Source organism: Notechis scutatus, chromosome 3 (assembly GCF_049901735.1).
Source record: "Notechis scutatus isolate UNSWTSFEM ecotype Mainland chromosome 3, rNotScu1.2, whole genome shotgun sequence".
Lineage (NCBI taxonomy): Eukaryota > Metazoa > Chordata > Lepidosauria > Squamata > Elapidae > Notechis > Notechis scutatus.
The window spans coordinates 115,073,487-115,099,733 of NC_142011.1; the positions used below are offsets into that span (position 1 = coordinate 115,073,487).

At 42.1% G+C, this 26,247-nt stretch overlaps 1 protein-coding gene across 1 annotated transcript in view; it reads right to left on the reverse strand.

Moving 5' to 3' along the window:
• Window positions 1-26,247, reverse strand: part of ARAP3 (ArfGAP with RhoGAP domain, ankyrin repeat and PH domain 3) — a 178,058-nt gene that overhangs the window by 139,277 nt on the left and 12,534 nt on the right. Inside the window, exons 4-10 of the mRNA XM_026683190.2 lie at window positions 21,843-21,913; window positions 19,449-19,522; window positions 15,149-15,424; window positions 14,295-14,364; window positions 6,378-6,498; window positions 5,773-5,954; window positions 3,392-3,498 (exon numbers count right to left, since the gene is read on the reverse strand). Of these exons, the coding sequence (XP_026538975.2) occupies window positions 3,392-3,498; window positions 5,773-5,954; window positions 6,378-6,498; window positions 14,295-14,364; window positions 15,149-15,424; window positions 19,449-19,522; window positions 21,843-21,913 (901 nt within the window). The remainder of the gene's footprint in view (window positions 1-3,391; window positions 3,499-5,772; window positions 5,955-6,377; window positions 6,499-14,294; window positions 14,365-15,148; window positions 15,425-19,448; window positions 19,523-21,842; window positions 21,914-26,247) is intronic.

Below are 26,247 nucleotides of genomic sequence, written 5' to 3' on the forward strand. Positions count from 1 at the left end.
ACCTACGACTGCACTCCCTCTTGTCCCACTAACTTTATAATAAAATTTGGAGATGACACTACTTGGTGGGACTTATATCAGGAGGAGACGAGACGGTCAGAGGTTCTCAGACTGGTCTTGTGGTGCAAGAGTCATAACCTCACCCTGAACATCAAAAAGACCAAAGAATTGATTATAGATTTCAGAAGATGCAAACAGAGCCTCTCCCATTATATATCAATGGAGACTGTGTGGAAAGAGTTCATAGTTTTAAATTTCTAGGAACTCATATTTCCAACAATCTTACTTGGTCGGTCCACACTATGGCCACACAAAGAAGGCCCAACAGCGCCTGCACTTTCTGAGGTTGCTGAAAAAGAGTGGTCTGGGTGAGAAGTTGCTGGTTACTTTTTACCGTTCTACCATCGAGAGCATTTTGGCACACTGTGTAACGGTGTGGTATGCTGGATGCTCTGCAGTGGATAAGAAGATGCTCCAGAGAGTTATAAACACAGCACAAAAAATCATCGGTTGCTCTCTTTCCTCTTTGGAAGAGATTGCGAAGACCAGACTCCTCTCTAGAGCACTAAAAATCTCCACAGACTGTTCTCATCCTGGACATTCATATTTCGTACTGTTACCATCAGGGAGGCGTTATAGATGTCTTAAAATGAGGACTAATAGATTGAGAGACAGTTTCTTTTCCAAGGCAGTAATTGTCTTGAATCAAACATTCATGCATTTGTGATTTAGTCTTATTATTATTATTATTATTATTATTATTATTATTATTATTATTATTATTATTATTATTATTATTAAATACTCTGTAGTATGATTGTGTTGTGGTGTTTGAGGCACTGTGCTGGAGTAGCTTTCAAATTTCATTGTATTCACAGGATGCAATGACAATAAAGGTATTCTATTCAGGGAGAGAGGAAAGCACTGGGAGGCCCAGAGCAGGCCATGTATGAGTTGAGGAGTTGTTATACTACAGACCTAGAGCTCCCAGGGTCACCCCCACTTCTCAGATATCCCATGCTCCATTTAATAATCACCACAGGGAGAACATGGGTTGTGGTCATTAAGCAAGGCAATCGCATGGGCTCCTTGCTTAATGATCATTATGATTTATGACCATAATAGGCAGGGTCTATCACAATCATAAGTCAAGGACTTCCTGTACATTGCTATTCTTCTTTTCTAGTTCTTTTTCCTTCTTCATTTCTTTCCATTTCTCTTTCTTCCCCTGTCAAATAAACAATTGTTTTAACCAGAGGGAGCAGCCCATGGAATTACATTCTCTTAAGGATTTTCCTATGATGAGGCAAGGAATTTGGAGCAAGCTTCTCCCACTCCTTGGGGAGAAATATGTTGAATGAATAAGGCAATAATTCTATTGGTTCCTGGAGAATTGAGAATATTGTTGATTTATCCTTTCAAGAATCACCAAGGAACTTCCCTATTGGCTTCTGAAATGACCTAATGGTCTCTGGAACAATACCCCATTTCTCACTGAGATAGCCATATGGATCAGAATCTCTGCATTTCAAAAAAAATCTAGAGGCTTGTAGTTCTATTCTCTTCAGGCATCTCCATTCACTGTCCCAGAAACCACTATATCAGTGCTAGGCTTCTAGAGGTATTTCACTTTTTAAAAAAAATTAGAGAAATGCCAAATAGGAGCACAAATCTGTTGTTCCTCCAAAACACCCAAAGAAGCACAAAAATCATTGTACTTTTTGCTCCTGTGATATTGGTGAGAATACAGGTAGTCCTTGACTTACAACCATTTCATTTAGTAACTGTTTAAAGTTACAAAAGCAATGAAAAAAGTGAATTGTGACCATTTCTCATATTTATGTTCATTGCAGCATCATGTGATCAAAATTCAGATGCTTGGAAACTGAACTCATATTTATGATAGTTGCAGTGTCCCAGGGTCATGTGATCACCTTATGTGACCTGACACGCAAAGTCAATGGGGAAACCAGATTCCCTTAACAACCATTTGACTAACTTAACAACTGCAATGATTGACTTAACAACTGTGGCAACAAAGGTTGTAAAATGGGGCAAAACTCACTTAAATATTTCACAGCAACAGAAAATTGGGGGTCAGTTATGGTCATAAGTTGAGGACTATCTGTAATAGCCCACTGTTTAATAAAAGACAGGTACTTCATTTTTAAAAGTTCTGCTGTTGATAAGCAATATAAAAAATGGGGTCCTGAGTGAGATTCTTGGGTGAATAGATAAGGTGACCAACTTTTTTACAATGAAAAGGAGTACACAAATAAACTGAAGAAAAAACAAAGCCACTTGTGTGCGGTGCACTCTTGCACACAGCGCACTCTTGAACCTGGCACACTCTTGCACACGGTACACTCTTGCACACAGCGCACTCTTGCACGCGGTGCACTCTTGCGTACGGTGCACTCTTGTGCGCAGCACATTCTCTCGAAACAATTCTCCTGTGTGGAGCGCATGCGTCTCATAATCGTGTCTCGCTGCACTGTACCGAGCTTTGACGAATCGTCATGTCAAATACATCACATCACACACAACGGTTCGGATCGGCATCGATCAAATACGGAGATTTACAGATTAGTCTTCAAATATCAAAAAGGAGGACATGTAGGAGGACACTTTTTGAGGAAGGACAGAACTTACAAAAGGAGGACTGTCCTCCCTAAAAGAGAACAGTTGGTCACCTTAGAATAGAGGGTTTCCCTAGTGTCCAGTTATGCAGACCAGGGGTGGGATTCAAATTTTTTAACAACTGGTTCTGTAGGCGTGGCTACATGGGTGTGCCCATGTTACTGAGTGGGCATGGCTTCTTTTTTGCCACCCCCCACCCCCCATTTTTTTGCTTTCTAGGCCTCAGGCAAGCTTCCTGGGGGGGCGTTTTTGCTCCCAGAAGGCTTCCCTGGGGCCCAGGAAGGCAAAAAATGGAGAATGGGGGGTGCACAGCACCCCACCCCCACCTCCCGCATGCCCCTTTTTGCTTCCTGGTCCTCAGGGAAACCTTCTGGGTGAAGCAGTAAGACAGTGAGGGGGATCCCAGCACAGCTGATCATCCGAACAGCTGATCATCAGGAGGGGAATAAAAAGAAATACCTTAAGTGACTGGGTGGGGAGAACATAGATGTCGGGCATACACATGATGTTGTACATGCGTGGTAAGGACTGACTGAGCGGGGAGGGGTGGGACGGGCAGAGAGGGGCAGGACCAGCCAAGGGCACGATTTGCTGGTTCTCTAAACTGCACAGAATCATAACAACCGGTTCTGTAGAACTGGTCTGAACTGGTAGAATCCCACCCCTGATGCAGACCCTCAGTGATAGCCCTGCTCAGCACACAGCACTACAGCAGTTGGATGTTTTTCTTTGCAGTATCAGTTTGTGTTACCTGAAAATCTTGCATGGAGTGATGAGTTCAAAATTACGGCCTTTAGCGTCTCGGATAGTGGAGTGGTGCATCTCAATCAGACAGATGGCAATGCCCATTTTAAAGAACTGTGGATGAAATATGGACAGGAACTTCTTTGTATGTATAACAGAAGAAGTTATCTGAAACTTACAAGATAATGCCCTCTCTTTTTGACAAAGGAAATAACAATAGAATAAATATTGATACTATGAACTGTGATCCAATAATTTTTACTGCCAATAACCTCAACTGTTCATAGAGACTGCTTTTGTCCTAGTCTGGCATTATTGCTTGGGCCTACTTAAAGAAACATCCATCTGTCAATGTAGGTAGCAGAGCAATGATTAAGATGAATGTTCTACCCAAAATCTTGTATTTATTTTAAACAGTTCCTGTACTATTGGATAATTTTTTTAAAAAAAGAACTGGACAAAATTGTTATGAAATTCATTTGGGCATGAAAAAAACGAGAACAAAAAAAATCTATACACAAGACAATAAAAGCAGAGGTGGCCTTGGTCTCCCTGCCTGGGAGACCTACTACAAAGCAACGGCACTAGTGTGGATAAAAGGCTGGATTAAATTGGAAAACAAAAGAATTTGAACACTCGAGGGCCATGATTTACAAATAGGATGGCATGCATTCTTGTGGAACCCAAATAACAAAAGTCATTCATATTTCTCCAGACACACTTTACTTTTACTTTTACTTTACTTTTAATCTTTGATTAAAAACTGGACAGATATCAGAAGAAACCATTATACTAAAATCCCGAGGTGGCTATCAACAATGGAGGCGATGTTCCATCCTAACACGATGGACATTAGCAAAAAGTTCAAATACCACCAAATACTAGATAATGAGGGATCGCTTAAATCGATTCAGGTGTTAAGAACCCAAGGAATAATTATTGACAATTGGTCCTACTTTCAAATAAAAATGAGACCTATTAGGGACACAAAAGAACATGGATTTGAAATAAAAGATACTCAATTAGATAAAATACTCCTGGGACCGGAGAAAAATATGATATCCAAATTGTATAATTTTTTTATTAGAGTATGAATTAGCTGAGGAAATTGTGAAAGGACCAATGTTAGCTTGGGCAAAAAATTTCGGTTATAATATAGATTTTGATGATTGGGAGGAAATTTGGCAAAAAAATCTTACATTTACAAAATCAATATCATATAAGGAAAATTTATATAAAATGATATATAGATGGCATCTGGCACCTTCTAGCTTAGCTAAAATATATCCAACAGCAAATCCAGGCTGTTGGAAATGCAAAGAGAAACTTGGTACCTATTTCTATCTTTGGTGGACATGCCCTGAGATCAAAAAATATTGGACAAGGATAAGAATATGGATAGAAGAAATTATCGAATGTGGATTGGAGTGGAAACCGGAACTGTTCTTCCTGGGAATGATTAAAGGGGAATACCCTCCCAAAGTGAGATATCTGATCATCCACTTATTAACAGCGGCACAAATTTCTTTAGCGCAATATTGGAAAAGGCCTGATGTACCACCGATACACATTATTATTCAAAAAAGCTACAATTGCGCTGAAATGGAGAGGCTCAAATTAAATGGGAAGGAAGAGTCAGAGTATTATTTGGTCTGGGATAAGTGGTACAGCTGGGTAGAGCGCAAGAAAAAAGGTATACAGGATAAATGAACCCAGGACACATACTATAGTTATATATATTGAATGTATAACGATTTCAAGCTTCCTGTCTATTATATAAATATTATGAAGGCTCCATTTGATTAACCAATACAGTTATAATCCAATAGTAATAGCAGAATAATATATTATTTATTAATTAATAGGTAATTGATCAGGGATAAGGAATACTTGCCAATGATTACTTATTACTGTTTACTATGAGCTATCAATCTTAATATCAAATGTAATAGAAATATGTTTATTGTTCTATTTATATTCTTTTTATTTTTACATATTTGTATGTTTGTTCATGTTTTAATCTTTTGTAAATAGTCTATTTTAAAACTTAAAAAAAAAGAAATATGCACAGGAACTGCTTTGTATGTATAACAGAAGAAGTTATTTGAAACTTACAAGATAATGCCCTCTCTTTTTGACAAAAGAAATAACAATAGAATAAATATTGATACTATGAACTGTGATCCAATAATTTTTACTGCCAATAGCTTCAACTGTTCATAGAGACAGCTTTTGTCCTAGTCTGGCATTATTGCTTGGGCCTACTTAAAGAAACATTCATCTGTCAATGTAGGGAAAACAAACTATAATATATGAAATGTGTTTATAAAGAAATCATTAAAAAAAACTTTAGTAGGTTTCCTAAGACTGAAAACCTTAGATGCTTACTTGTTCACTTTTGTACAGCCACATCTCATCCAGGATAAGAATTACAAACAGTCTGGATTTATAGCCTTTGAGTTCTAAATAACCACGCTTTTGGAAATGAGTGCTGCTGCATATTGGGGGACAAAGATTTTGCTTGTCAGTGACTTTCTGCTGAAGAGTGCTGCACCATTCATTTCGCTGGGCTATAGAAATTATAACAAAAGATAAGAAGATTACAAATATTTCTCAGAATGACTTCTGATATGCAAACCTTCCAGTGGTGGGATTCAATTTTTAGGTTCTGTGGGCGTGGCTTGGTGTGCATGGCAGGGAAAGGATACTGTAAAATCTCCAGTCAGAAGTGGTATTTCCGGGTCTACAGACTACTCAACATTTCTGCTACTGGTTCTCCAGAACTGGTCAGAATCTGTTGAATACCACCTCTGAAACCTTCAGAAAAATCAGGTATTTCTACATTTTCTCATTTTCAGTGAAGATGGAAGAATAAAAGGGAGTAATAAGAAACAGAAGTGCTGCTTGAAAAAAGGGAACAGTGAGCCACACAGAGAAACAGAAGTAGCAAGAAGAGAAGAAAGGCACTTTGGGATCATGATGAGATTTCTTACCTTCATTTTCAGCTCTGAAGACAAAAATCCTGTATTTAGTGATGATTTGGAATTTGTTGTCCTTAATGGAGCGCACCATTCCAATAATATGGAGAGGAATCAATCCTTTTGGATACGGTTCCTGCAACAGCCCAGGCAGTTAATGATTTCTGCTCTCACATTCTTCTTCTAGAACTTTCTTCCTACTCAAAGTTAACCCACTTTTAAAAAAATATTTTTTCATTGAATATTTTAACACACACACACATATAACAAAACGATAAAAAATAGAACTGGTGACTAAAAAAAGGAATCCTAAGTATTATAAAAATTATACTTTTTAAAATATTTTATTAACTTTTAATTGACAACTGAATTTATTTACAGTTAGACTTTGACTTATGACCAGTCATTTAGCGACAGTTCAAAGTTACCATGGCCCCTCCCCCAAAAGCTGTTTATGAGTCATTCTGAAGTTCTGATGTCCACTTCCCCAATCATGTAACTGCATTTTGGACATTCAGCAACTGACTCACATTTACGGCCATTTACAGTCATGTAACCATGATTTACAATACTTTTCTATGTTTGTTTGATTTTTTTTTTCTGGAAACCGATGTTCATTTCCAATTTCTAGAAAAAAACAACCCATAGTATAAGATGGGTATGCTTAACAACCACAGCATTCACTTTATGATTGCCAAAATAGTCCCAAAATTTGGTCCAGTTATGTGATGACCTGCTTTATAAGAAACACAATTTGAGCGGAATTCAATTATGGTTGTAACTTGAGGACTAACTGTATATTATTTTAAAATAATAATTGAAAATTACTGTAAAACTTTAAGCAAAATACAGTTATCAGGAATAGCGGATAGCACAATGTGTATCATAACAATTAATTGTAAATTACAATAAAGTCTGTCCATATTAGCATAAGACTATGTCATTTTAATAAAATGCTAATTAAGAAATTAATGTAAAGCTGATATAATTTTATGTAGAGAAAAACCTAAATTGGATACCATAAATCAGTGGTTCCCAAAGTGGGTGCTAGTGCCCCCTGGGCAGTGGTGGGATGCCTTAGGGGAGCGCTAAGAGGCAAGGGGGCCAGCAGGGGGGCGCTAAGAGGCAGCAAGGGGGCGTTTGAGGTGCTGGTCCTGCAGGCCCACTGACTGTTGTACCACACCAGAGCTGGTGCCTCAAATGCAGCAGCACGTTGGGAAAAGCTGCCACCACCGCTTTCCCAAAGTGCCGCCGCTGTCGCATTCTGTCTGTCCGTTCGTCTGTCTGTCCATCCATCCATCCATCCATCCATCAAAAAGTTCTGTCTGCCGGCCTGCCTTCCAGCCTACCTACCTACCTGCCTGCCTGCCTGTCTTTCTGTCTACCAACCTACCTATCTATCTACCAATGTAGCTCTACCTACCTACCTACCTACTTACCTACCTATCCATCCATCCAAAAGGTCTGTCTGTCTGTCTTCCTGACTGCTTGCCTGTCTGCCTGCCTACCTACCTACCTATTTATCTACCAATATATCTACCTATCTACCTACCTATCTGTCTCTCTATCCATCCATCTATCCATGTTCAAAGCGCAGGCCCCGCAGGCACATCAGGAAAGTAGAGCAAAGCCAGTCTGGGAGGGAGGGAGGAAGGGAGAGAGAGAGAGAGAGAGAGAGAGAGAGAGAGAGAGGGAGAGAGAGAGAGAGAGACCTGATGCATCAGATTGAAATGAGGCCTAGTTTAGACTGAGGCCCTTTTCCACATTGAAACATCTTTGGCTTCTATTAAAGGTTTTGTAGATGAAACATGGTCAAGACTATCAGGAAGCTCTCACATTTTGCTGAGGCTTTAAACAGGATCCATTGGACCAGATCTCCACCCTAAAAAAGTACTTTCCCCCAATGTATTACAGTGCCAATTCTGAAGAAGGGAAAACCAAAATGTACTGGTAAATTACAAGGAGAACACACACACACACACACACACACACACACACACACACACACACCCTTCTAACCCTACTGGAGCAGGTGATTGGACTAGAATAGATATCTCACTATCTTTCTCCTCCCTCCCTCTCTCCTTTATTTCTTTTTCTTTCTGTCCCTTCCTTCCATCTCCCCCTTTCTTTGTCCGTCCCTTTTTTCTTTCCCCTTTCTCTTTCTTTTTTCCTTCTCTTTTTCTCTCTCTCTTTCTTTTCTCTCTCTCTCTTTCCCTCTCTCAGGCTCACCCCATTGACTTGATGCACTGCTCCGCTCGGACTTGCTTGGGCAGGTCCCTCCGATGCAGCGGGCTCAAGGGGTGGACCTGCAGGGCCGGCACCTAGAACGCGGCAGTGGCAGCACATTTGAAAAGTAGAGCAAAGCCAGAGGTTGGTAATTTTTGCTGCAAAGAATCACAAAAGCTTCTGGGCTGTACACAAGAAGGGACACACATGTCAATGCAATTCAGCAACATAAAATAAAGAAATACAGATAAAAATCAACAAGAATTGGCAAAGTATCTGATTAGATTCTATTCATTACTAGAATCTAATCAGAGATGCTTTGCCGATTCTAGTCCAATGACCTGCTCCAGCAGGATTGGAAGGGAGTGTGTATGTGTGTATGTGTGTGCATGGCTGTCAAAACTCCAAAAACAGATCAAGTAGCTCTGGGGAGGCCAGTCATAAATTAGAACACTTGCTAAACAACCGGCCATTAAGTGAGGACCACTTGTATTTGGTTTGCCAGTCACCTGGCCATGCCCACCCAGTCACATGACCACCAAACCACACCTACCCGGTAACGTGACCAGAAAGCCACACCCACTCAGTCATATGGCCAGCAAGCCATGCCCACCAAGTCACATGACCAGCAAGACACACCCTCAAATTAGGCCACGCCCACAGAAATTTGAATCCCAACCCTGGGTGGGGGGCACTGAGGATGAATTTGTAGCACCAAGGGGGCAGTGGACTGAAAAAGTTTGGGAACCACTGCCATAAATAAATACGGTAGATATTTATTTATTTAAATACCTATGGTTTCCAAATTAAATGAAAGTCTGTCAGATTTATTTTCAAGATATGAAGTTATTCTAGACTTTGAAGCATATTGTCACAATCCAACTTAACGCCCATTTTATTAGATATGTAATATACACTCCTCTGATTGGTTGGTCCGCGGCAGTGGGAATTTGAAGAGCTGTCACTGGCTGTAGCCGGCAGCAGCTCCGCTGTAAAAGGAGCTGCCGCAGCTACCGCAGTTGTTCTGGACAATGCAATAAGGAAGCTAAGCAATGGGAGCCTCCCGCATTATCTCTCACCCACAATTTAACACTGGTGACAAGGATGGGAGTCCTGAAATAAGCGGAACCGCGAGCACGTGGCTAATGACCCGGACAAAGAACTCAATATGGCCAGAAACAACACGCCACCTGCACCATTCAACCCAATGATCGAGGACTGGGAATCCTACATCGACTGATTCCAGATGTTCCTGGAGAGCAGCGACCTGATGAATATTTTGGAACAGAGGAAATGAGCCATCTTCCTCATGCATTGTGGCCCCCCGTTTTCAAAATGGCTAAAGCTCTTTCAGCTCCAACCGATGTAAAAACGATGGCCTGGCCAGATTTAGAGAGAATCCTGAGGGCCCACTACACTCCACCGGTATCCAGTCTAATCAAGAGGAATGAGTTCTACCGGAGAGACCAGAAGGATGGAGAGAGCATCAACGACTTTGTTGTGAGCCTGAGGGACATTGCAGGGGCATGCAAATTCCTGAATATGATGAGGTGATGAGGGACCGTGTAGTCCTGGGACTCAGGGACCTGACACTACGAAGCCGCCGCCTCACAAAGCCTAAAATAACATTAAAGGAGGCCATCGAAGAAGCATTGGCTGTAGAAGCATCCCAGAAATCTGCTGCAGCCATGAGGAAGATGAATAAGATACTGCAGCCCCCTCAGAAAGGCGCCACTGCCATTCACCACAAGGACCTCGAGTCCGACTTGGGATTGGGTGATGATGAAGAAGTGAACCAACTACGTGCAGAAAGGCGCCAAAAAACCCGAGAGGGGAAGCAGAAAGAATTTTGGTGTGTGGGTTGCGAGGGAAATCACCTCCGATTGGAATGTCATTTCTGTGATGCCATCTGCCAATGATGCAAGTAGAGAGGACACATCGCAAGGGCATGCTGAACAGAAGGCCAAGACAAGGCCTTCAGCAGAAGGCCAAGACAAGGCACACCTCCAAGGAACCGAGAAAATCAAACCAAGAACCGATGGAGCCAATTCAGACTGAGCCCATGGAACGAATCAACCACAGCGAGAAGTGAAACACACCAGACAGTGACGGTGGGCCACTCCAGTATGACGAACGCCAGGAAGGTCCACGTTGAAGTCACGATAGAAGGTAAACAATGCCGGATGGAAGTGGATTCCGGATCTTATCTGTTGATGGTGTCATGGGACACCATCAAAGGTCTAATCCCCAACCTGATGAAAGGCCTGCTGCGTAAACAGAGACTAATCATAAAAGACTATGAAGGAAACAAGATTCCCGTCATTGGCATAGGGGAATTCCAAGTGAACTTCCGGAACTACTGCGAGATCCTGCCTTTAACCATGGTCGACTGGCACCAGCCAAGTCTATTGGGAGTGGTTCAAGCCTTCAGGGATCGATTTCACCGGAATACACAGCATCACCGAAAGTGGATGGGAAGACAACCTGATGGAGGAGTTCTGGGATGTGTTCAACGGAAAATTGGGCAAGTACTTGGGGTCCCCTATTTTGTTTAACCTAGACCCAAACATAGCCCCAATCAGACTAAAAGTGAGGTGAGTCCCATTCACACTTAAACCAAAAATAGACAAGCAGTTAGACAAGCTCATTGCCTAAGGAATCCTAGAACCCATAGACCATGCAAAATGGGAAACCCCTATCATCACACCTATAAAGCCAGATGGATCTCTGTGCATCTGTGCTGACTATCGGCCCACCCTTAACCGCGCCCTACAACAGAGTGCGTAACCTGTCCCAGTGGTGCAACACCTTTTACGCTCCTTGGGGTGGGGGAAGATCTTCGCAAAGCTTGATCTCACACAAGCTTACCAGCAATTGCCAGTAGACGCTGAGACAGCAGAAGCACAGACAATTGTAACACACCGAGGGGCTTTCAAATGTAATCAACTACAATTTGGGGTCAGCGTTGTCCTGGGGCTATTCCAGAGCCTCATGGAATTATTATTGCAAGGAATAAAAGGGGTGATCCCTTATTTTGACGATGTCCTCATATCAGCAGAGGACAGAGAACAATGACAAAAATGTCTAAGGGAAGTCCTGAGCCGATTTAAAGAGGTGGGGCTAAAAGTGAAAAAAGAAAATGCCAGTTGGCAGTCAACAGGGTAGAGTTCCTAGGCTATTTAATAGACAGTGAAGGGATCCACCCCACGGACAGTAAAATTAAAGCAATCACAGAAGCCCCTAATGCCAACAAGCAAAACAGAATTTCAAGCCTTCCTGGGTCTCATTAACTTTTACAATATATTCTTACCACAGAAGGCAACAGTGGCGGAGCCACTCCACAGACTCCTTGACAAAAAGGTAGCCTGGGCCTGGGGGCAAAAAGAAGAAGCGTCATTCCAAGAAATAAAGAGCATAATTACATCAGACCGTGGACTAATACAGTACAACGAGACTTTACCATTAATATTAACTTGCGATGCTTCACCATTCGGGGTCGGCACGATCCTCAGCCACAAGCCCCCATAGCCTTCTACTCAAAGACATTATCCAAACTGGAACGGAATTATAACCAACTAGACAAAGAAGCTTTAGCAGTCACTGGAATCAAGCAATTCCATGAATACATTTACAGAAGGAAGTTTACACTAGTCACCAACCACAAACCACTATTGGGAATCATCGCAGGGGATAGAGCCACACCGAACATCTTGTCGCCATTTCAAGAACACCAGCAACAGCAACCGACATCACGAGAGCAACAGCTAAAGACAGAACTCTGGTGCGCGTTTTGAACTGGGTAGGGAGAGGGTGGCCCGAGAAAGAGACAGCCGAAGGAACAGATGAACGGAACTATCAATATTGAAAGGGTGCATACTGTGGGGGGGATCAGGTAATAATTCCCGAAAGTTTAATGGATGACATAATGGAAATGTTGAATGCAGGGCATCCGGGAATACTTAAAATGAAATCCCTGTCAAGGAGCTATGTGTGGTGGCCAGGGATGGATAAAGAAATAGAGGCATGGGTATCCATCTGCCAGGGTTTCCAGGAAAACCAACAAGCTCCTCCCACAGCACCCAACCATGAGTGGGAAACACCAAGGGGACCATGGTCAAGGGTACATATCGATTTCGTGGGGCCAGTAAAGGGATACACATTTTTTATCATTGCAGACACATATTCTAAATGGCTGGAAGTCAGCATCATGCAGTCCACGACAACAGAGGCAGTCCTTAGAAATCTAAGGAAACTATTTGCTACACATGGCCTGCCAGATATAATAGTAGCCGACAATGGATCCCAGTTCACCGCCACCCAGTTTGAGGGTTTTTAGCACAGAACGGGTTCAGGCATGCCCTATCGGCACCGGGACACCCGGTGGACTCGGTGGTCAATGAATGGACAAGCGGAATGCATGGTCCGGTACACGAAAGTGACCCTCAAGAAACTAGGGCCAGGGGACATGTAAGCGAAAATAGGTAAGTTATTAAGCATACAGCACATAACACCCAGCGCAACCAAAAGCACGGCCAAACTACTCATGGGGAGAAAGCTGAGATCACCCCTAGATAGATTACATCCCATATACAACCCAGACAGACCACTAGATTCATCAAGCAAATGCTGGACGTTCCAAACAGGTTACCCAGTTTACAAAAAAAACCTAACGGGAACCTCTATGGGTACCGGCGATGGTGGCCCAGGTAATGGGGCCACATTCTTACAGGGTCAACATGACTGATGGCAGAAGCTGGAGAAGACACATTGATCAACTAAGAACCCGAGGGACAAGGGGGAACACAAACATAAACAGAGAGGAAGGGGGAGACCCTTCACACATATACATTACAAGTGGAGAGGAAAGGGGAGACCCCAACCAAACAAAGGATAACACAGAACAGGCCCAAATGACTAACATGACACAACCTCAACAACTAAGGATAGTACCAAAAACAACGAACGAAAATAGCAGTCACTTACCGGACACACAAAGGCAGGGACAAACCAGGGGAGAAATTAAAAGGGCGATATCTAGTGGCAGTAGAATGGCCGCCCTAGTGAGAAGCTTCAAGGGGGTTCCAAGGGAGGGAACAGGAGAAGCGATAAGTCCAGCTGAACAGCTCAAAGACCAGCCCATGACTGAGCTGCGCAGGTCTGGGTGCACCCATAGCCTACCTACGTGATTATGTGCATTAGGCGCGACAGGATATGGTGGATTGGACCAGGTGGGGAGGGGTGTTAGATATGCACTGTACATATGCTCCTCTGATTGGTTGGTAGGTGGCGGCGGGAATTTGAAGAGCCGTCACTGGCTGTAGCCGGGAGCAGCTCCGCTGTATAAGGGAGCTGCCATGGCTACCGTGGTTGTTCTGAACAATGCAATAAAGAAGCTAAGCAATCAGAGCCTCCTGAGTTATCTCTAGCCCACAATTTAACACATTTCATACTTGGTAAATGGAGTGAGTAATACAAAGAAGAAGACTTCGGAAAAGAAGCACACATCTAAGAAAATATGACATGTTGAAAGAGAGAACTATAACTCACAACCTTGATTTAGACCAACTTTCCACTACCATTTCTCCAGTTTACTTAAGTTAGGATCAATCTTCTTTTTTCAACAACCAGAATCTAATTATTTTCCACCTACTCCATGGGACACATGTAGTTGCTTAATATTAATTTCTGCTTTATTGATCCCACCTTCTCATTGTTAAAATACATGAGATTTTTTCCATCAAATCTGACGAAACGTCGTTGGAAGACATAATTCCTATGGAGAATGAAAGGAGAATACTTTAAATCCAGAACTGTTCACTAGGGACATGACAATGTTTATTAAAGGACTGATGGGGAGCTCAGCTATATAGGTAGTCCTTGACTTATAACCTTAATTGAACCCAAAATGTCTGTTGCTACGTGAGACACTTGTTAAGTGAGTTTTTCCCCGTTTGAATATCTTTCTTGCCATAGGTGTTAATGAATCACTGCTGTTGTTAAGTTAATCACATGGTTGTTAAGTTAATTCCCCATTGACTTTGCTTGTCAGAAGGTCACAAAAGGGGATCACATGACTCTGGGGCAGTACAACCATCATTAATATGAGCCAGTTGCCATATTAGTGCCATAAAGTGGCCAAATTTTGATCACGTGACCATGAGGATGCTGCAATGGTATAAGTGTGAAAAACAATAAGTCATTTTTTTCAGCGCTATTGTAACTTTGAATGGTCACTAAATGAACTGTTGTAAGTCAAGGACTGCCTGTATCTGCTTTTAAAGCTGTAAGTGAAGAAGGTCAACTCTACAAACAGTATTTAATTACATGCAAATAATATTAGTTTAAATGGAATATTATTAATATCTCTATGTGTTTTTTTAATAAACCTTACAATGATATCTTTATTACCCTTAGATCAGAATTACAAACTTTATAATATGATGTGTAATGTACACATAGCAATGGCTAATTTTCTTACAAAAAACATATTTAGGTGAGGCTAACTGAAAAGAAGAAGTTGGGAAGAAATAAAAGATAGGGTCTCTTCAGTCACCTACCCCTGTGGAGAGAGCTTGTCCAGCCAGCCATTGAGAACAAAGAGCGGCTGCTCTGATGAAGATGTGTAGCTGGCATAGGGAGAGATGGTTAAATCATCTGAATTTTCAACAGAACATATAGGATCAGAGAGCCTGAATGGAGAACTGTTGAAGCTTTTGAAGTCTGTTGAAGCTTCCACGGTAGAGTAGCCCTCAGTCTCATTCTGAGCAATGCAGCTGATACCAGTTTCTCTCTTAGCAGTTGGACTCTTATCTTCTCTCCTGGGATTTCTTTCACTGAAAGATGAATGTCAGATTTATTTAATCAATTAGAAACGGGTAGAAACAGGAATCCCTCTCCTATTGTAACTTGAAGCCAGTAAAAGCACTCCCAGAAAAAAAAGATAATTCCTAACTCTGAAGTTCCATATTTCTTAGACTAGCAATAGAAATAAATATGAGAAAAATGAAAACCATTAGAAGTATACTAACTCCTTAGTGCAGTGGTTCCCAACCTTTTTTTTGCCCCGCACCCCTAAAGAAATTTCACTCGAACCTCGCACCCCCTGAAATTTAGACTTTAGGAACTACTGAATGCGTTAAATATATGGTAGGATTGAATCTTTTCAGCTATGTATGTGATGGCCACTAAATAACGATACTTAACTCTAAAATGAAAACAAAGTTAATCCATTGCATAATAAATAAAAATGCCAACATATAGCCAATATCCTATTATTTCCCTGGACTTTTCTCGCACCCCCTGGAATATCGTCTCGCACCCCCAGGGGGTGCGAGCACCCCAGGTTGGGAACCCCTGCCTTAGTGAATGGCTGCTCTCCATATATATTATATATTTATATATTATTTATATTATATTATATTATATTATATTATATTATATTATATTATATTATATTATATTTATTATATTATATTATATTATATTATATTATATTATATTATATTATATTATTATATTATATTATATTATATTATATTATATTATTATATTATATTATTATATTATATTATATTATATTATATTATATTATATTATTATATTATATTATATTATATTATATTATATTATATTATATTATATTATATTATATTATATTATATTATATTATATTATATTATATTATATTATATTATATTATATTATATATATATATATATATATATATATATATATATATATATATATATATATATATATATATATATATATATATATATATATATTCAGTTATAGCTGAAGGATGAGCTGTATGGAAATTGATAAATGTAAAGCTTTATAAGAATTAAGTGGCTCTAAAATCTGTGTATTCTTTTCTCTACTTCCCCTTTCCCTGCTGCAGCATCCTCCATTCTCCTGCAGCCATTGCTCTCCATACCGTACTCTGCTCCTCCTCCCCTTCCCCTGCTTATTTAACTATATTGTTACAAAATGTTAAGCTTCTCTGCTACTATAATTATAATCTGCTATTTTAAAGATTATTCTTTCCCCAATGGAAGAAGGAGATTAAATAGGGTAGAGCAGCTTCCCTGAAACTGGGGCCCTACGAAGGTATTATGCTATAGAATTCCCACTGTAGAGAGCAATGAAGTTCACCATGAGACAAATATGCAAGAGTCATCATCAAAGAAAGAAAGCTGAAGTCCAGAATTCCAGAAGAAACTTTGTGACTGTTGCCAGCTATGGAGGCAAAGAAACATATGTTCAAGATGAAGATTTTTCAGAGGTTTGAGCAACATGGCATTTGGGAGAATATATTGCATGAGTGCATAGTAAGTAGCCAATTTTTGTTTATTTTTCTTGTCAGCCACTCCAGCATTAGATCTATGGATTTCCACTTTGTACCTATCTTTCATTTTAGAAAAGACAGTGTTGCAAGAGGTGTAACTCTGCTGCATTTCTTGAAGTAGATGATTGTTCTTGTTATTATAGTAGAAGTGATTTACAAACTTCTGTGTCTATTTATTTTGTGATGCTCACAAATCTAGTCTTAAATCAACAAAAGACAGGAAACAAGACCAACAAAAAAAGCTCTCTGACAAATCAATAGACAAAAAGGTTAAACATAAAAAGAGGGACATATAACTAAAACAGAATAAAGGTAGTCCTCAACTTACAACAGTTTGCTTAGTGAAGTTACAATGACACTGAAAAAAGTGACATGACAATTTTTCACACTTATGACCATTGCAGCATTGTCATGTGATTTACATTTGGATGCTTGACATCCTGCTTATATTTATGACAGTTGCAGTGTTTCAGAGTCACCTTCTGACAAGCAAAGTCAATAGGGAAACCAGATTCATTTAACAACCATGTTACTAATTTAACAACTGCAGTGATTAATTTAACAAATGAATTTGTTAAAATGAAAAGTTATAAAATGGGGCAAAACTCATTTAACAAAGTTCACACACCTGCATCAGCAAATAGCCTGAATCTGCAAGGGAGGAATTAGGAAAGTTAAGCCCCAGAATAACTTATGTCAAAAATAACAACAACAATAACAACAACAATAAAGAAAGGCTTTTTTCAATATGTAAGGAACAAAAAAAGTCAAGGAAACAACAAGATCACTAATGGGAGCAGATGACAAGAATGTTACAGACAGCAGAGGGTAAGAAGAACTACTAAATTGCTTCTTTTTTATATTTTTATGCAAAAGGAAGAAACAGCTTAATCTATGAAAAGCAGCTCAAAGGGAGTTAGAATAGGTACAGAAGACAAAATAGGCGAAATAGTAAGAAGATCTCTGTCTACCCAGGAAGAGTATAAATCACCCAGACCACGTGGTCTTTAGCCCAGGGTTCTGAATTCTACTAAGAAGTCATTGTGAATAAAACTATTCTCCTTTCTTTTTCCATCTCAACTTTGTATGTCCTTTACTTCTCAAATTCTTTTTTTATATTCATATTTATTAAGAATTTTCATATAATAAAAGACAAAACAAAAGAGTTTCATGAAAAGAAGAACCAGGGTAATTTGATAGCAGTGTTCCAATATCTAAAGCAGGGGTGTCCAACCTTGGCAACTTTAAGCCTGGAGGACTTCAACTCCCAGAATTCCCCAGCCAGCAAAGCTGGCTGGGGAATTCTGGGAGTTGAAGTCCTCCAGGCTTAAAGTTGCCAAGGTTGGACACCCCTGATCTAAAGGGCTGCCACAAAGAAGAGAGGGTCACCCTACTTTCCAAAGCACTAAAAGGCAGGACAAGAAGCAATGGATGGAAACTAATCAAGGAGAGAACCAACCTAGAACTAAAGAGAAATTTCCTGACAGTCAGAACAATTAACCAGTGGAAGATTTTTAGGAAGAGATTGGACAGCCATTTGTCTGAAGTGATACAGGATTTCCTGCCTGAGCAGAGGGTTGGACTAGAAGACCTCCAAGGACCCTTCCAACTCTTCTCTTCTGTTCTGTTAAGCTGAAAGGCATAAACTCGAAGCCACTGAATATAAAAGCTACTGTAGCACAGGGTAACTACCTGATGACTGGAAAAGAGCTGATATGATACCAACATACAAAAAGGGGAAAATGGATCCAGGAAATTATAGGCTTATCAGTTTGACATCAATACCTGGGAAAATTGTAGAAAAAATGATTTGTAAGCACCTAAAAGGCAAATGATTTGTAAGCACCTAAAAATAAACAAGGTGACAACTGACTCAAATTTTTGGCGGCTGCAGTGTCCCAGAGTTATGTGATCACCTTTTGCGGCCTTCTGATAAGCAAAGTCAATAGGGAAGTCAAGTTCACTTAACAATCATGTGACTAATTTAAAAACTGCAGCGATTCAATCATCAAACGTATCAAGAAAGGTCATAAAATGGGGCAAGATTCACTTAACAGATTTTTCACATAGCAACATAAATTTTGGGCTCTATTGTAGTTATAAGTCGAGGACTACTTATAGTTATTATATGGCATATCTGTTTATTGTATACATTCTTTTGCAATTCCAGTGCAAAATCTAATTGCTAATTATAAATCAGAGGTTCAGATATAATTTTCTAAAATATTTAACTGATCTCTTTTCTAGAAGAACAAGATTCCACGTTATGGAATGGCTCCTTTTCATTTAGAAACCTCAAAACCTGTGCTCCTGATAAATGCTTTTCTGATTTGGTCCTTTCTTCCTAGGTTTAAAGGAAAAATGGATGAATTATGGACTAAAAACTTGGATTGTGGATTCTGATAGCTTGCATCACACACTAAACAATTGCACTGCATATTAACATAGCATGTTAAAGGGAAGGAATCGTACACAACATGTACAGAAGAAGAAGAAGACACACCACTTACATTGGGTCCTTACTCTGGTTTGTTATATATTTTTGTACATCTTCATAGTCTTGGTATTCAGAAGTTGCTGAATTCTAGAATAGTAAATAATAGTTCAGCAGACACAGCATAAATTGATGCCCATAGAACTTTCTTACTGGAGTGTAAATTATCTTTATATTTCCATCTAAAAAAATTTAAAAAACCTTGGGCCATTCCTATTAGTTGTATCTAATAACATAGATTACTTTGAGCAGTGGTCCCCAACCTTTTTTGTACCAGGGACCAGTTTCACGCAGAAACACTTTTTCAAGGACCCGGGGGGGGGAGTCCGAGTTTGGTGGTTTGCTTGCAGAAGTTTCATTGCCTGACTAGGTAACATCTGATGTTGTTACCTAGTCGAGTAATAAAACGTCTGCCAGCAAACCACCAAGTTCAGGGAGTGCCAATGCCTCCTCATTGCAACCCTGAGCGACAGATATTCTCTTCTATTGGGACATTTAAAACGGAGGGTTTCAGCTGCAGATTCAGGAACTGCGCCGGGCTGAGGAGCGCCTTCAAAACTGAGCGCTGGGCGGCGGTGGCCCACTGTCAGGACAAGTCCCTGCAGGACGGCTGAGAGGCCCCGCCTCTCGTCCCTGCCTTCCTCAGCCCCATCCCTCAGGTGTCTCCCTCCCTCCCTCAGCCTCATCCCTCAGGTGTCTGCCTCGTTCCTCTCTCAGTCGCTCTCTCGCTCCTCCACCAGCCCAGGAAGAAACTGCTTCAAAGAAGCCGGCAGGGTGGCTTTTCCTGTCTGCGCAGCTCTTCCGAAGCTCCCGTTCACCCCCACCCCGCCGCGCTCGGTTCAATCCAGTGCTCCGTTCTGCCTGCCTGCCTGCCTTCATTTCTGGTTGTTTCGGAGCAGCTTCGGCTGAGTAAAAGAGGCGAATAGTTATTATTCTCAGCCGAAGCTGCTCCGAAACCACCAGAAACGAAGGCAGGCAGGCAGGCAGAACGGAGCACTGGATTGAACCGAGGGCGGCGGGGTGGGGGTGAACGGGCGCTTCGGAAGAGCTGCGCCGACAGGAAAAGCCACCCTGCCGGCTTCTTTGAAGCAGTTTCTTCCTGGGCTGGTGGAGGAGCGAGAGAGCGACTGAGAGAGGAACGAGGCGGGAGGAAACCGAAGCCACTGAGCTGGAGAGTAGGACAGGCTTTGGTTGCTTCCTCCCTCCCCTTCTGTCATTTGTGTCCTTGATCCCTGATCCCAGCAGCATTCACCGAAGGCGAAGAAAGCCGCCATTTTTATTTTATTTTTTATTTTCTTTGCGGCCCAGTACAAAGTGATCTACGGTCCGCGGCCCGGTGGTTGGGGACCCCTGACTTTGAGAACATACTGATCTTTACTTTTTTGACTCCTAATAATTACGAGTATTAAATTTCCCATACTGTACTAGAAATCTCAGGTGACATTTTCTTTGAATTATCCATTAAATTCCAGCTTATCACCTGCCACTCACAGTCTATCCCAATCTCATCAATTTACACAAAGTTAAGCATTTGCTTCTCTCTAACATCAAAAGCATCATCAAAAAGCACAACAAAGAATGTTCTTTCTGTGCCAACTCAGAAAGCTCAAACTGCCCAAGGAGCTGCTGATACAGTTCTACAGAGGAATTATTGAGTCCGTCATCTGCACCTCTATAACTGTCTGGTTTGGTTCTGCAACCCAACATGACAGACACAGACTTCAGAGGATAATTAGGACTACAGAAAAAAAATTACTACCAACCTGCCTTCAATCGAGGACCTGTATACTGCACGAGTCAAAAAGAGGGCTGTGAAAATATTTAGAGACCCCTCACATCCTGGACATAAATTGTTTCAACTCCTTCCCTCAAAACGATGCTATAGAGCACCGCACACCAGAACAACTAGTCACAAGAACAGTTTTTTCCTGAAAGCCATCACTGCTAAACAAATAATTCCCTCAACACTGTTCAACTATTACAAAGTCTGCACTACTATTACTGTTAATCTTTTCATCACTCCTTATCACCCATCCCCTCCCACTTGTGACTGTATGACTGTAACTTTGTCGCTTGTATCCTTACGATTTATATTGACTGTTTCCTAGTATGATTTGATTGCTTTTGTACCCTATGACTATCATTAAGTGTTGTACTTTATGATTCTTGACGAATGTATCTTTTCTTTTTAATACTGAGAGTATTTGCACCAAGACAAATTCCTTGTGTGTCCAACCACACTTGGCCAATAAAGAATTCTATTCTATTCCATTCCATTCCATTCCATTCCATTCCATTCCATTCCATTCTCTCACTGCTTCCTCCTCCCAACCCACGCACGCATACAAGCCAATGCTGGGATAGGCAAATGTCTGGAAGAACACAGAAAAAGTGTGTAAGATATCCATACCTGCCCCTGGGTAAGCCAGCAATGTCCAAACAGACTCTCACAATAGGGACTGATGAAGTCGTCAACAGCATCTGATGGTAAACAAAGTTGGAAAACCAATCATGACTTCAAAAACAAAAAGTTAACAAAAAGACACTTCAGTGAAGTTAGCTTGAGTCTGATTTAGGTAGAACAAAAATGGAAAATGTGTCTGTCTCTTATGTACTTCTTGTTAGCAGAGAGAACTTTGTGGAATGGATTGCTGTAGGCACACAGGAAGGAGGGAAATTTTGTTTTAGTAATTAGAAAACTTCCTTGCTTATAGTGCTGTTGTTTCAAAAAAAAAAAGAGCCGTTGGTCTTTCCACCCCAAGAAAAATGAATTGGATATTTTGAGCACCATATATATTATTTGCTCATAAAATTCTCTGAGGAAGGGAAAATGGAAAAAACACAGCAAATTACACTGATGAGAAAGATTTGGTTCATAGGACCATGATCTGAGTTTCCTGGATGATGAAATTAGATGAATTGCACATCACAACAAAAGCGTCTGCAGATTACATCAGAATGCCAGCATATTTTCAATGAGGTCCTATGTTTGTCGCATTATGACATCTGAGATAAATAGATGATGTTGTGGAATTTGCAACATAATGAAATGATGCAGGTTTTATCATTTGCCTACTTTTATTACACTGCAGAGTAATGAGGAGTGCTAAAATGCATTCAGACAAAGCATGGCAAATTTGAATAGCAGAACTTAACAAGGGGACTCGTTGTCTCTGAAGGTTCTTAGTCATCCAGGTCATGGTTGCCCCAAAGGTGCTTTTTCAAGAGGCAACTGGACTTTCTGGTTTTTGTTTGAAAATGTTTCACTTCTCATCCAAGAAGCTTCTTGAGCTCTGACTGGGGAATGGAAGGATTTATACTCCTTGCACACAGCTGGTCATTTGCATTCTTTTAGCAGGTTGTTAAGGTCACCTGGAGGTTTATCTGTATCATCAGGGTCACCTGAATGGTGCAAATTATGGAGACTTTTTGGAACTGTTCAAAGGACTGTGTTGTAGATTGGAGATAGATGATGTCGTATCCCTCCCCCACTGTTGAGAGAGGGCTGACATAGATGGTCTCTTTAACCCCTTTCATGAGGGTGAAGGTGAGGGATGAGAAGCAAAATGTCTTAAAAAAAAAACCAAAAAGTCCAGTAACCTCTTGAAAAAGCACCTTTGGGACAAGAGGACCCATTGAATCAAGTTAATGGCCTTCATTTTCTATATACTAACAGAATAGAAAAATATACTACAGGAGCTTGAAGTCTCTGAAAGTCAGAAAGATAAACATGATTTAATTTATTATTTTTATTATTATTTTGTTATTTTATTTACTTACTATTATGTTAGTTTTTTTAAATCCCTTTCTTCCCTATGTTTTTTTAAAGTTTTTGAGCTCCAGTTCCCCCCTATCTTATTATTTAAGATTTGGCTTATTTATTTGATTGATCTTTATTAATCCAATTCTTCCTTGATTTCCAATTTTTTACTCTTGTCCTTATTATTTGCCTATTTATTTGTCTTTTATTTTTTGTCCTGTATTTACTTTTATTCTCTAACTGGGTCTTCCCTCCCTGCCTATTGGAACCTCAGGTTTGGTTCGTTACCCTCACTTCCCTCGTTTGCTGCTCCCACCACGTTGTTTTCTCTGCCAGCTCCCTTCTGTCCTTTGGTGCTCCGGTCTTTTCAGCCTTGTCCCTGCTCTGGTCAGCTCTCTTGTGCAGCTTTCTGGTCAGCTCAGCTCTGCTGTCCGGTCTGCTCCACTTAGCTTCACCATCTCTTTCCTGGTTGCTCTCTGTGGTGCTCTCAGGCTCTAGCTCATGCATTGCCCTATGCTGCTGCTGCTGGCTCTCTCTCCTCCCTCTTGTGGTTCGCTGGCAGCCTGTGCAGACAGCAGCAGAATCAGACAGTGGGGAAGAACAGGACAGTCTGGGAGTCTGCGGAGAACTCAGACAAGGGTCCTGCGTCTGATACAGAGATAGGGCCAGGACCATCTGGGAGTTATGTGCTGACTCCAGAGCCTCCAGAATCTGGCAGCAGTGAGGCAGAGGAACAAGGGAGCCTGTCCCCAGTGCGCATGTGCACAGAGCTGCCAGAAGGCAACAGCAGCTAAGATAAAAGGGGTGACTCAGGAGTAAGGCTTGGAGGTGATTGCCCCTCCCATAAGATATAAAGGAAGTGCAAAGGTAGGAAAACCTTTACAGGAAGCAACGTCATTCGCTCTGATTGGTTTGGACTCTGAAAGATCTTTGGTGAATTTGTTCTCTGTTTGATTTAGAAAGACTAATTGGGACTTTAGTCATTGGCAGCACTTCAAGTAAGGTAAGGTAAGGTGTGTTCTTATCAGATGTCTCTTGAAGAACTTTGGCAGACCTCCTTGGAACAAATTATAACTGGTTAAGACTCATTCCAGGCTGTAAATGACAATTGAACAGCCATTGAACTAAAATAAAAGAGTTTTGGATTTTATGTGTGTTTGTTGGTGTCTCAGAAAGCCTTGGTCACTCCCTGCTGCTTTTTGCTCTAGAGCCACATGGCTCCCATTTGCTGTCCGTCACGCTGGGGATGCTGCTTCCATCAGCAAACAGGACTGCCTAGATCAGGGGTGGGCAAACTTTTTGGCTCGGGGGGCCGCATTCACTTTTAAAATTTGACAGACGGGCCGGGTCAGCACAAGATTTTTTGGGAATCGCCCCTTCCCCCCTTCTTCTCCTCCTTCCCCTCCCCTCGGAGGCCCCTGAGTCAGGAGTTGCTACTGCCGGCACGGCTCCATGCGGCTCCAGTCCCACGTTGCCTCGGGAAGGGAAAGGCAAAAGGAAGAGCCGCGCGGTGCTTTGCAACGGCAGCAGCGGCACCGGAGGTTCAGGCTCAGTGGCTCTTGGTTTTGCCTTTCCTTCCCAAGGCAACGCGGGACTGGAGCCGCGTGAGCTGCGCCGGCGGTAGCAACTCCTGACAGCCCCAGCCGGACACCTGAGCAGAGCCCGGGCAGAACTGCCTGTTGCTGCTGCAGGCGCTGCTGCGGGCGCCTGGCTGCCCAAGTAAAGAACCGCACCAGCTCAGGGCAACTGTGAGGAGCAAGAGGGGAGAGGCAGAGAAGGAGGCAGAGAAGGAGGAGAGCACGTGGCCAGTTGGGTGAGACTTCTTGTGCTGCGAAGAGGCAGCTAATGATCTCCGGCTCACTCTGCTTCTCCAACATCCGGCGCTGCCCTGTTCTGTGCGCCGGCTGCTCGGACTTGCTGGGCCTGACACAGAACATGGTGGCGCCGGATGTTGGAGAAGCAGAGCGGAGCCGGAGATCATTAGCCGCCTTTCGCAGCACAAGAAGAACAGGGTGGTGCCGGACCATTGGAGAAGCGGAGCAAAGCCGGAGATTAGTAGCTGCCTCTTTCGGCGCAGAAAGCTTCCCCAACCAGCCGGCTGGTCTCTTCCTCCTCGGCCATACAGAACAAACAGACAGAGAAGGAGGAGAGCTGCTGGCCAGTTGAGGAGGCTTTGTGCTGCCAAAGAGGCAGCTAATGATCTCGGCTCTGCTCTGCTTCTCCAACATCCGGCACCGCCCTGTTCTGTGCGCCGGCTGCTCGGACTTGCTGGGCCTGACACAGAACAGGGTGGCGCCGGATGTTGGAGAAGCAGAGCAGAGCCGGAGATCATTAGCCACCTCTTTGCAGCACAAGAAGAACAGGGTGGTGCCGGACCATTGGAGAAGCGGAGCAAAGCCGGAAATTAGTAGCTGCCTCTTTCGCGCAGAAAGCTTCCCCCAACCAGCCGGCTGGTCTCCTCCTTCTCTGCCTGTTTGTTCTGTATGGCCGAGGAGGAGGAGACCAGCTGAGAAACACGCTGCCAGGCGGGGGCCACGCGGCGCAGGGCAACACGCCACCGCCCAGCCCTGGCGAGGGAAAGCAGTGGGCGTTCCCGGGCGGTGGCCTTGGCCCCACTACCAGGGAAGCGGCTGCCCAGCTCCGTGTTGTGTGTGCAATTTTTGCTGCGCGGCGTGGGGTCTCTTTTGGCCGGCCCCTATTTTTTTTCAGAGGCGGGCTGTATTAAAATGACCAATGGGCCGGATGTGTCCCGCGGGCCGTAGTTTGCCCACCCCTGGCCTAGATGGTCCCCAGCAAGCTCATCTGTCTTCTATTCCCTTCCTCCCTGCTGTATTCTCTTGCTGGCTTGATGATCCAAAAAAGTTCACTTCTTCTCTTTTCTCCTTTTCCCTGTTTTGCTCTCTCACCAGCTCACCTCTTTGTTCTCTGCTGGTCATTGCATTGCCCTCTGTTGACTGGCCTCTTTGCCTCAGGCTATTTTTCCTCCCTGCTTTGCAGCTGGCCTCACTCGCTCATTATTCTCCAATGGTTGGCTTTGCTGCCTGCAGTTTATTTG